General features: G+C 34.4%; 1 protein-coding gene across 3 annotated transcripts; it reads left to right on the top strand.

Annotated features, from left to right (window-relative positions):
• Positions 1-700: 700 nt before the first annotated feature.
• LOC111904641 (glycerol-3-phosphate acyltransferase 9) lies at positions 701-3926 on the top strand. Of its 3 annotated transcripts, XM_023900380.2 has the most exons (13): positions 701-953; positions 1471-1615; positions 1724-1781; positions 1898-2016; positions 2112-2211; positions 2300-2395; positions 2503-2599; positions 2697-2784; positions 2902-2998; positions 3062-3147; positions 3242-3361; positions 3502-3600; positions 3726-3926. In XM_023900380.2, the coding sequence occupies exons 2-13, from the start codon at positions 1509-1511 to the stop codon at positions 3772-3774; spliced, it is 1116 nt and encodes a 371-aa protein (XP_023756148.1). In that variant the 5' UTR covers positions 701-953; positions 1471-1508; the 3' UTR covers positions 3775-3926. The 3 variants fall into 3 exon arrangements, with proteins under 3 accessions (XP_023756148.1, XP_042753632.1, XP_042753633.1); XM_042897698.2 differs by lacking the exon at positions 701-953 and having other exon boundaries at positions 1558-1615; positions 1724-1785; XM_042897699.2 differs by lacking the exons at positions 701-953; positions 1471-1615 and having other exon boundaries at positions 1645-1785.
• The last annotated feature ends 8868 nt before the right edge of the window (positions 3927-12794 follow it).

Below are 12794 nucleotides of genomic sequence, written 5' to 3'. Positions count from 1 at the left end.
TACATTTTAATAGCCCACCACTTGTTTTGATAAGGCCACGTGAGTGAGATACCAAGAAAAAAAAGGGGGCATGGATCGGTTATTAAAAAGAAAAAAAAGGATACACACATATTGGAAGGAGATATAACTCACGCACGACAAAAACAAAAAGAGAGGAACGATAGGAGGTTTTCTTAAAATAATTTTTATTTTTGTTAGTAAATTAATTTTTTTAATTAGTTTGTAGTTTTCATTGGTTTAGCCGTCTTAAACGGTTAAATCTGCATGCAATTTATAATCATATGAATGACTTTGGATTTGTCAACGAAGTTGTTCATTATTTATTTTATTTTTTTCATTTTTATCAATATGATTTCCGTTAAAAATAAATTTCGTTGTCTTGATTTTTTTTATTAACTTGATCACCTCAATTAGCGTTTAGATGATTGAATTGCTATGTTGATTGCTTGGTTACGCAATCAACCATTTAATTGATTTAAAGTAGCAAATAATGTTCTTGACTTCATAAAATATGGATTAAACATGTGTTTTGAAATATGCATTATGAATGATTGATGTAACTCATCCTTAATAATAATGATTTTAGAAAATGAAAGAAATAGTACATTCATTTTATTTTTTGAAAAAACTAAATAAGCAACGAAACCAGTTGAAAAAGACTATTTCTATAAATTTTAAAAAGTTTAGAATCATATTCTAAAAGAATACAAAACGCAGGGACGTTTTTGCAGTTTTGTCACATCTCTAAAAAGCTGCAAAACAATGGAACCCGATCCAATTCATTGATCTGGTGGTCCGCTTCGACCCGTTAATCGCCATGAATGGCGTTGGGTTGCGTGATTGTATCCACACTGGTTTCTCAACTAAAACCAACAACAATGGTTATAAGTTTACATTTATTTTCCCAACCGGCAAACGTCGCTCATACCCGCCTCCGGCAGCTCCTCCACAAGGTAATCCTTGTCTCTCTTTCTCCATCTTTTTCGATATTTCACAATCACCACTCAATTTGGTATTACTTCATCAGTTTTCGATGATTTGTTGTTCTAATTGTAGTGATGATTGATTTGAAATCAACATTGAAGCCTAATAATCATCACGAATAAAATAAATCCCCTGATTTTGATAATTTGGTTGCTTCCGACTTCGATGAAAAAAATGCTTTCAGAAAATCAATATGTTCAATCCCCTGATTTTGATTTTTGATCATGCAATGTAAAATTTTGTTACCCAACAGCTCAAAACTTGCGATTCTAGCTTCGTTTTGTTGTAAGTTTGACCTTACATAGAACTGAATCAACTTATGATATGATAATTCGTATATTTGTTTTTGGGAAAGGATTGAGATTATACTCTCCTTACAATTTGATTCCTTTTTCTGTTTGCTTAAAAAACATAAGAGATTACAATTACTATAAACAACAATAATCATAGTGCACTATCCGATTAACAATTATTCTTTGTCAAAAGTTGGAAGGTGAACCAGATTAACATTTAGTAGCTGGAAGATGAACAAACTGACATCATCAAACATGGAATTAGACCTAGATCGACCCAACATTGAAGATTACCTCGCCTCTGATTCCATTCAAGAACCTCTTGGAAAGCTTCGACTGTAATATTCATCTCTCACCTTCTCTCTCTCTCTCTCTCTGTGTCCACGTGGCATTCTGCATTACTTTGATGAATTGATTGTAATCGACTGATTCAACATTTTGTTTAGGCATGATTTGCTCGACATTTCACCCACCCTAACAGAAGCAGTTGGCGCCATTGTTGATGCAAGTATTCATTATCTTCTACTCTCTACACTTCAATCTGAACGATAAAAAACAATTCATAATTCATAAATCATAATAAACCAACAAAAATTCTATTCTAATTTCTACATGAACAGGATTCATTCACACGATGCTTCAAATCCAATCCTCCAGAACCATGGAACTGGAATGTGTATTTGTTCCCATTATGGTGTTTAGGAGTCGTAGTAAGATATGGAATTCTTTTCCCTGTAAGGTTAGTCTCTCTAATTCTCAACCACTTTATCACATTTCACATAAACTTTATCTATCAAGATAATGACCATTTTGCCCTTCCTGTTCATTCCACAGAGTTTTAATTCTCACAATTGGTTGGATAATATTCCTTTCATGTTATATCCCTGTGCATGTGCTACTAAAAGGACATGATAAGATCAGAAACAAATTAGAGGTATAACATTTGATGATTAAGTTTTTTTTTTTTTTTTTTTTTTTTTAATTACAAATTTTGAAAATGTAAATTTATTGTTAATCTTCAGAGGGCATTGGTGGAATTAATTTGTAGCTTCTTTGTTGCATCATGGACAGGGGTAGTTAAGTACCATGGCCCTAGGCCATGTGCAAGACCTAAACAGGTATTAAATTTTATAAACTGATAATAATTTTTTACAATGTAATTTATATTTTATAAAATGTTATACTTAAACTGAGTGTATGATATTATTATTTTATATATAAACAGGTTTTTGTAGCCAATCATACTTCCATGATCGATTTCATTATTTTAGAACAGATGACTGCATTTGCTGTAATCATGCAAAAGCACCCTGGATGGGTTGGTATGTAATATTTTCATCAGTAATTTGTATATAAATTTATGTAATTAACTAATTATGTATATTATAAATTTAAAATATAAATTATATTTATGTGTAGGACTTTTGCAAAGTACAATTTTGGAAAGCTTGGGGTGTATATGGTTCAATCGTTCAGAATCTAAAGATCGAGAAATTGTAGCAAGAAAGTATGTGAAAAATGAAAATGAGATTAAAATTTTTGTTTGTTTATATTTTTTATGTGTTATAATATAAAAATAAATGAAATTATGTTGATATTTATTTAATTTAGCCTTTTATTTTAGGTTAAGGGAACATGTTGAAGGAGCTGATAATAATCCTCTTCTAATTTTCCCTGAAGGAACTTGTGTGAATAATCATTACTCTGTTATGTTCAAAAAGGTACATTTTTTATTTTAAGATAATTAAAATAAAGTATTAAATATTTTTATTTTTATTTTTTAGGGTGCATTTGAACTCGGATCCACTGTTTGTCCGATTGCAATCAAGTACAACAAAATCTTTGTTGATGCCTTTTGGAATAGCAGAAAGTAAGAACCTTTTTTTTTTTAAATTATAAATTCATATTTATAATTTTTTTAATTACTCTTAAAAAATTACTTGTTTTTTGCATATACTTTACAGACAATCATTCACAACACATCTATTGCAATTGATGACGTCATGGGCTGTGGTGTGTGATGTTTGGTACTTGGAACCCCAAAACATGAAGCCGGGAGAAACAGCTATTGAATTTGCTGAAAGGTAAGGGCATTTACGTCTTTTTCCACATACAAAAGATGTAGATCTAGACCGAGTCACATCAGTCACGGTCTCAGTCAAATGGATGTCAAACACAGTACAGCCTGTTCTGATCTGATCTGTACTGTGCTGATGTGGTGCAGGGTGAGGGACATTATCTCGGTTCGGGCGGGTATTAAAAAGGTTCCGTGGGATGGATACTTGAAATACTCGCGCCCAAGCCCAAAACATAGGGAAAGAAAGTAAGTTTAAGTATTTATTTTTGTCGAATAAATTATTTGGTAAATAAATTTGTTATGGAAATAAATAATTAACCCTTTTTAATTTTAATAATATGATTTTCGTTTTGAAAAATATTGTATTGCAGGCAGCAAAGCTTTGCGGAGTCGGTGTTGCGTCGTTTGGAAGAGAAGTAGAAGCGGAAAACAAATGTCACTTTTTAATATAATTCTTTTGAGTGTTAGATGAATGTTTTTAAGATATTATATTTTTATTATATTAAATAACCAGATATGATCTTATGGAAATTTTAAACCTTTTTTTATCAGTTAAATTAGTTATTTGATCATTATAATTTATAATCATGGATAACTAAATAGATTTGTTTGTTGTGTTTTAGACAGTTAAGTTATAGTTGAATATATATTTTTTTTCAAGATGAGAGGTTATTGCATGCTTTTTTTTTTTTTTTTTTTTTAATCTCTTTCATGTAGGATGACATTTGGTTAAATCTAGAAATTTGTATTTTCATTCCATAAAATTTTGTTTTAATATCATTTTATCATCAAAAAAATAAGTAACAAATAAACTACGATGGTAAGCCTTGGTCAATTTTATAACTTCATTGAAAGGGGTATTGGTTATATGCTTGGTCAACGTCAGAGTCAAAAAGTCAAAAAGTCTTCCATCATGAATATATTGAATGAATGCTTCAAAGTCTTTGTGTAACATTAATTTCTACAAAAATATGGTTGATGTTGAATGCAGCTTTTAAAGAAATAATAAGTATGGAGTTCAACCCACTTGAGAACGAATGATATGGTTTTCGACATTTTATTTTATTGAAAAATAATTAATATATTAAAATTTATAACTTTTTATTTTCTATAAATACACATTTATATCGATATAGTTTTTTTTATATAAATATAATTTTTATTTTTATTTTTATATCAGTTCTCATCATTTATATATTCATATGTGAATAAACATTTATCTCCCGGAGCTGTTTAACATTGAATGCAGGAAACGATGTCTAATTAGTTAACGTATATCAAGTAGTGGATTCACATGAGACTGGAGCTCGGATCCCATGGCACCACATCCGAATCAAAACCTGATACATCTCGAAGCGTTGTTGTTCGTATATCAAACAGACCGAATACTTGGAGTTGCAAAATTTGAGCGAATGGGTTGTATACGGTGGAGGCTTTCTGGAATAAATTGGACAAATTTACCCCTATCTTACCATGATCCAAAGTTGAATGGTTGAAAGAAGTTCCACTCAAAGTACTGTGTTTTGTCTGGCGGGCCAAATGGGGCAGAATCCCATCAACGTAGGCTTTGGAAGTTAGAGGAGTTCAAACACCCTCACTAAATTGTGGGTATTGTTTGAAAGGTGTTGAAACTGCAGATCATATTTTCATTCGGTGTGAGTTTGCAGTTATAGTGCGCAATTGGATCATGAATTGGTGTGGTATTAATCCAGGAGGTATTGACAGCATAGATAAACTCTTACACTTTGTAGCCAACTAGAGTCGGTGTCCGAAGAAACAGAGAATACTTACGATGATATATTATGAAATGATTTGGAGTCTTTGGAAAGCTCGAAATTGCAGGATCTTCAACCAGGAGAAAAGGAGTCCAACCCAGGTTATTGATGACATTCAATCATTGGTTTTCTATTGGTTAAAACACAGGGGGTCAATGGGGAGTACTCGGTGGTGTGGTTGGATCGTGTCTCCATTTGTTCCATTATAATGTTGTGTATTTCTTTGTTTCCTGTTCCTTTTTCATTCTCCTGTAATTTTTTTGTACTTTTCCTTGATGGGCTTATCTAGCTTCTTGTTAAGTGTGGCTCCTTTATAAAATCGTTAGCCGTTTTCAAAAAAAAAAAAAAAGAATACACATTTATCTGATTTAAATTATAGTATAATCAATTGTTATTCACATATAAATAAAGTGTGTTCCTTATTTCTATGAATAACATTAATTAATAAATGTAGACAATGAATGGGTTGGAATAAAACTTATATACATAGTTTTTTTTTTTTCAAGTGAATAATACACATCACGATAGCACATATTAAAAAAAATTGTATTTTACGGTTAAAATATATTAATGTTAAAATATATTAATATAGATGTGGATTTATAGAGAATAAAAATTTAACTTTATATATATATATATATATATATATATATATATATATATATATATATATATATATATATATATATATATATTCAAAATTTTATTATAAAAATTACATTCTAAAATAGATTCTCTCTCTCTCTCTCTCTCTCTCTATATATATATATATATATATATATATATATATATATATATATATATATATATATATATATATATATATATATATATATATATATATATAGCCAGGTCTTTTGAACACCAAAAGATTTATGAGATTTTGCGAACTCATAATCAGATCATCATTTTCCAACACAAAAACATCAATCTTCTCCAAATGGTGCGACTAAGCCATATCTAGGCTAAAACCAATTGATGATTTTTTTTGTATGACTGTTGATGAGCACAATCAGCGGTAATATGGATTGCTGATGAGCACAATCAGCAACCATATGAACTACTGATAAGCACAATCAACAATCATATGGACTGCTGATTTCTCATCAACAGTCCATATGGATGATGACTATGCACATCCACAATCCATATGACTACTGATTGTGCTAATCAGCAGTCCATATGACTGCTGATTGTGTATACATCAACTTTCGAAAATAAATAAAAAAATGCGAAATCTTTTTTTAGCCTAGATAATACGACTTAGACGCACCATTTGGAGAAGATTGATGTTTTTGGTTTTCAAAAATGATGAGTTGATTATGAGTTCGCAAGTTCACACGTTTTTTTAGTTCTCACAATAACACAACTATATATATATATATATATATATATATATATATATATATATATATATATATATATATGTATATATATATATATATATGTGTGTGTGTGTGTGTGTATATATATATATATATATATATATATATATATATATATATATATATATATATATAGTTCTCCTGAAGGCGTCACCTTGGAAATGTGTCATTCGGTTCAGGAAGCGGGGTAAGCTGGGCCCTAGGTATATTGGTTCCTTCAGGTTTTTGGCTTAGATGGACCGGGTTGCTTATAGTTTAGATCTTCCAACCGAGCTTAGTCAGATTCATAGCACATTTAATGTCTCTCAGCCACGGAAGTGTTTAGCAGATGATTTCGCAGTGGTACCATTGAATGATATTCAGGTGGATAACCGCCTGAATTATATTGAGAGACCGGTAGCAATATTGGATCGGAAGACGAAAACCTTTAGGAACAAGGTTGTCGAGCTAGTGAAGGTGCAGTGGTAGCACCGCAAGGGATCAGAGTGGACTTGATATTCTAGGGATGAGATAGGGAGCACTACCCATAATTATTCGAGTCGGAGGACTTCGAGGACAAAGTCTTATTCAAGTGGGGGAGAGTTGTAACGCTCGATTCTAGGTATGAAATTAATTCCAATTTGTTCATGATTTCTCTTTGAACACGAAGTTTTGAAGCTCAACACGGCGTGGCAATATGTCTTTGGCCCGCGAAGTTTAATGGACCAACACGACGTATTGTGGTGTCTCAACACGACGTGTTGGCGGTTGGGAAGGAAACCCTAATTTTTAAGGTGTTACACCCAATTTAAAGCTCACAAGTCATCATGGCTGGCCTCTTTACCAGCCTCTATTGCCACTAAAACACTAAATCAAACCTTGAGCCTTTTAGTGGTGTTCTTGAGCCTTGAGTGGATTCTTGTGGTTATTTTGCTCATTTTGAAGGAAGCTTTGAAGATTTAAGGTGTTTAGCTTCGAAGGAAGGTCACATATCCATTATCTCTCCACTTGTTGTAGTCTTTTTAAGGTATCAAGTTCATATCTTGACTTATTGATGATTAGATCTCCTCGTAGTTTGTTTTGTTATGCTTTTGGCTCCTTTTTGGGTTGTTTGAGGAGTTAAGTAGGTTTGTGGGATTGCTTTGTTAGATCTGAGCTTCATATGGTCTTCTTTAACAAAAAGGTACAAGCTTTATGAGATTCTTGGTCACATGCATGCATTAAGTCCCTTTTAAGCTTAAGAGCTTCATTTAGGCATGCATGAACGTAATGTTGGTAATTCTACGTGGTTTTCTAGCTCAAGGAGGTCAGATCTGTGTTTTGTGGCTATGTCTTAAGAGTTAAGTGCTTATTAGTTAAGCCTTGTCCTATTAAGCCTTAGGGTTTGGGTTTTGGACCCTTTTTGGTGGTCCCTAGCGGTAAAGTTGGAAACTGTACCCTTCTGAATCTCATTTGGGTCTAGATCTGGGTTTTGGAGCCCTTGGAGTCGAATAAGGCAGCTTAATGTATTAAGATGTTGGAACTCAGGCGAACACCGCGTGTTGGCTGGGATTTTCCTCAACTGCTTGGATGATGGTGAAAGACGATGTACTGGCAAGTTAACATGGCATGTTAGGTCAACATGGACTGCTGACCTTGACCTTGACTTTTGTCTTTGATCATATTTAACCCTAGGGGAGGGTGTTGGGGTATTTCAAGTTATATCTAAGGATTGGTTATTGTTTAGGTGTCGGATAGAGCTGATATTCCGAGTCGGGACCTATTCAACTATTGCTCGGATTCAAAGGTGTAACACCTGTACCAAATATTATTTGATTTAGTTAATTTCAGGGTTTTTGGTGCATGGACTGAGCGAGTTGGGAGTCCAACTCGTCGAGTAGGGGAACAACGTGAGGAGCAGTAGATCTGGAAGTTACTCTGTACTGGCCATAATCTTAAGGTAAAAAGTCGCCATCTTGATCTATTGTTGCTTGGTTCTCTTCTTTTGGTAATAGATGGCCATTTTTGGTGCAAAATGGGGTCAAACTCAGATCTGAACCTATCACAAGGACATGGTTCTAGATCTGGACCTCTTTAGGTCCCAATGACATAAAGTTGTTTCCTTTAGGCAATTCAATCCCTTTCCATGCATTAGAACCTTGTATGAAGACTAGTTTTGGTGTTATGGCCTTTTCCAATGGCATCTAGAATCCTAAAATTTAGATCTAGTCTTCCCTAGTGTAGATATAGTCGAAGGATTGGTTATTGTTTAGGTGTCGGATAGAGATGATATTCCGAGTTTGTAACTTTACGTGACATCTACACTAGGGAAGACTAGATCTAAATTTTGGGACTCTAGATCCTACTGGAAAAGGCCGAAAACGAGAAGGGCTAAAGGAACTCGTCGAGTCCTTTAATCGACTCGACTTGTCGGCCAAAGAGTTTACGACCAAGGAGTTTGCGGCCAAGGAGTTTATGGTCAAAGAGTTTACTGCCAGGGGTTTGTGGTTGAGAGTTTGAAGCCGCGAACATTAAGGGACTCGACGAGTCACTCAAGTGACTCAGCGAGTTGACGAGTTAAGCAAGGAACTTGACGAGTGGCTGGTTATACTCAACGAGTCGAGGTAACATGGATTGTTGACCTTGACTGTGGACCTTGACCTTGACCTTGACTTTGACCAAGGTTGATCTGAGAGTATTTATGGGATGGTGCTTAGTTAATCACGTGATGATTATAGGCAATTGAGAAGGAGCAGCGTGTGGGATAAATTTGACTTTAGCTTCCAGTTCAGCATTCGAGAGGTGAGTCTTCTCACCATACCAATGGGTCTAAGGCACTAAGGCCGACCCATTTTATGTGATTATGTTTGTATTGCATGGAAGACCTCGGGGGTAGCCTGTGGCATTTGGAAATAAGACCATATGAGGTAGCCCATGGCATTCCTAGCTAAAGACCATGTGGGGTAGCCCATGACATTCCCAGGTAAAAGACCATGTGGGGTAGTAAGACTCTGGGGGAGCCCACGACATCCTTGCAGGTTTTGTATGTGTTATGTGTATATGCTTCTGTGATTTATGATATGTTATCTGATTATGTATGTGTTTGCATGAAAGACCCCGGGGGTAGCCCGTGACAATTGGATATAAGACCATGTGGGGTAGCCCATGACATTCCCATGTAAAGACCATGTAGGGTAGCCATGACACTATGGTGTAAGACCCTGGGGGGAGCCCACAACATCCTTACAAGGTTATTTATGCATGGCTGATGTGATATAAGTAGCTTTTATAGCTAATAGGATATGTGTTATATAGATTGTGTGTGGTATGCTCTGGGGAACTCACAAAGCATTTAGCTTAGAGGTTGTGGATTTGTTTCAATTACTTCAGATCCCAAGGTCAAAGGAAAGGCGTGATGACGCGACATGCACTCTCTCCCAGGCGTGTTTATGGACACTCTGATATTTGGAATAAAAGTTGTATTTGATATATTTTTGGAAACCAGTTATGATTAGATTTCTTAAATTATGGAAATGTGTTTGCTTATCTGAAAATGAAAATTTATCTTTGAAAAATTGGGTCGTTATAGGAGGTGAGTATCCTCACCATGTATAGCGGGCCGAAGGCACCAATGCCGACCCATGATCTAATATGTTAGAAAACTCATTGTCAATGTGACACTAGTAGATATATGTGCTTGTATGCTTACTGGGTGGGGCTCGGTGATTAACCTGTATGTTATTACTTGTTATATAGTATGAGTTATATGTGGGCGGGGGCCCGTTATGCATGTTAGGGCGGGGCCCGTTATACTCATTGGTCGGGGCCCATTATGCGAGTTAGGGCGGGGCCCGTTATACTCATTGGGAGGGGCCCGTTATGCGAGTTAGGGTGGGTCCCGTTCAACTATCTGGGAGAGGCCTGTTATGTGCTTTATGTTTGGTATGCGATATCTTGGGGAACTCACTAAGCTTTGTTCTTATATTTTTTCAGTTTATATTTCAGGTACTTTTAGTTCCAAGGGGAAGAGCCTGAGATGACTGCATCGCACACAACACTTGGTTTGCGCTTTTGAGATATTACTCTGATCGATATGATATTTGATACACTTATTTTCATTTGGGTTGTATGGATAATGTTTTGGAACATTGTTTTATTAAATTAAAAATTGAAAATTTTGGATCGTATTTTTGGGACGTTTCAGACGGCTTACATGAAGTACCTCATTCTAGTGTTGCAAATATTATGGTAAAAGTATCTCATATCTACTTGAAACATATATATGATTAGTTACGTGTTTGTTTTTTCAAAGCTAAAACGTTTGTAGCATGCAGGACACATCTGCAACCTTTTGTAGCAGAAGAGGTAGAACAAACATCTGTAAACTGCAATAAAAAGTTTGTTTGTTTTTTAACGTCTGCAGACTGTTGAAATAAACTGAATTTAACCAAACATCAGTTAAAAATAATTCTAAATCAAAATTTTATTTAGTTTTAATCATATGGAAATCGAATATAAAGAGCATTGTGATCATATGATTTTTAAAGACGTTTATATAAAATAATCAAACATAATACTTGCTAATTAACAATAAATAAAATTGTTAATTTAGAAAACATGTTCATTTTTTAGATTTTCCAAAATGATGGTTATTTCTTCAGTTAGCTTCAATAGATTTGATAATTTTAGTGATTAACATTATAATTTATTACTATTTTGTTTTAGACAATGTAACACAAAAGATTTATCAAACGGTTTTGAAATTATGTAAAATATACTTGAATTGTTTATAATATCCAGACAATGTAACCCAAAAGATTTATCAAACGGTTTTGAAATTATGTAAAATATACTTGAATTGTTTATAATATCATTCATAATATTATTAAAATAATAAACACATTATTAAGAAAATCAAAACAAATTTATCTTGAATAATATAACTTAAAATAATGTGTGAAGTTGTTTGAAGAGGAGTGTCAAATGTTGCGTACCGCAACACACACGTAACAATTTTTAAGTTACAAGTCTTTTAAAAAGAAAACAGTTACGAAATGTCAAGTACGTTCTTTGGAATGCCAACATATGTTGGATTAATCGGTTAGTTAGGAAAGGTTTATTATATTAGGATAACTTTGATTCTAGGATGTTGTTTTTCCTAGTTTTTGTGTTAGAGTGACGGTCTAGTTTTATTAGTATAAATAATGTTAATGTTTAGAATGTTTAAGTTAACTTTTTCTAGCAATAAAGTTCACCAAGTAATCCGCCGTTTTTTTTTTTTTTTTTTTTTTTTTTTTTAGTTCGTACCTTGGGCACCAATGTAATATCAAGTGGTATACCTACACTTGTTGTCATAGACTAGGGTTCGTGAAGGCTTAGGGCGGCCGATTTGGGAGTCAGTTTCAAGAAAAGTGTAGCGCTTCGTTGCGGGGCAGACGCAGCAGGAACCGGGTTCGGTTTAAGGGGGTGTGGATTGTTTTTGAGCGCGGGTTGAAGCATATCTTGATTGGGCTTCTTCTAAGGTATAGAGAGCGGGGCCGTAGAATAAACTAACGGGAAGACATCAAAGCGGGTGACTTTGATTTGGTTTGTTTTGCAGGTGACGGAAGACGATAAAGGTGATCGTGACCTTGTCTTGTTGTCTGGTGGAAGAGTGCTCTCAGAACAAACTTGATTAAAGAGGTCGGGGTGGTCAAAAGAGAGAAAAAGGATGTCATTGGTTAAATGAGGAGGTGTGATGACATAACAAGTTCTGATTTTGACTCCAACAAATTATCCGGTGTGAGGAATCAAAGTCAAGTTGATTATGGATGCACACAACATATATGAGATGGTTGAATCAAGGGTGTTAGATGGAAGAATCTCTCATAATATGATTGATCAGCAAAGGTATGACTGTCAAGACAAGAAGGGAATGGACAAACAACACGGTATGAACATTATGGCGGTGGAAGTTCAAACTGGATGGCTTTGGATCTGGCCGGGGGAGAGGTCGTGAATCCACGAAAAGTCTAGATGGTAATGAATGTATCCAACATGATGCAATGTTACATATTACGTGTTTTGTGAACAATTAAAAGGTATGGAGGACTTTGGATGTGACCGAGTTGGAGGTCGGGTGTCCAGGAATGGTCAAGAATCGAGACAGTTCGAAAAGAAGGTGATTAAACACTACTGTGAACGAGTGGTATAACTAAACCGATTAAGGGGATGATTATTGGATCAATCAGTTGATAAGGAAAATTTTATAACTTTGATTCTAGAAGGTTGTTTTTCCTAGTTTTTGTGTTAGAGCACGAGTCTAGTTTTATTAGTATAAATA

Source organism: Lactuca sativa, chromosome 8 (genome assembly GCF_002870075.4).
Source record: "Lactuca sativa cultivar Salinas chromosome 8, Lsat_Salinas_v11, whole genome shotgun sequence".
In the NCBI taxonomy this organism is placed as follows: Eukaryota; Viridiplantae; Streptophyta; class Magnoliopsida; order Asterales; family Asteraceae; genus Lactuca; species Lactuca sativa.
This window is presented reverse-complemented; position numbering and strand designations above follow the sequence as displayed.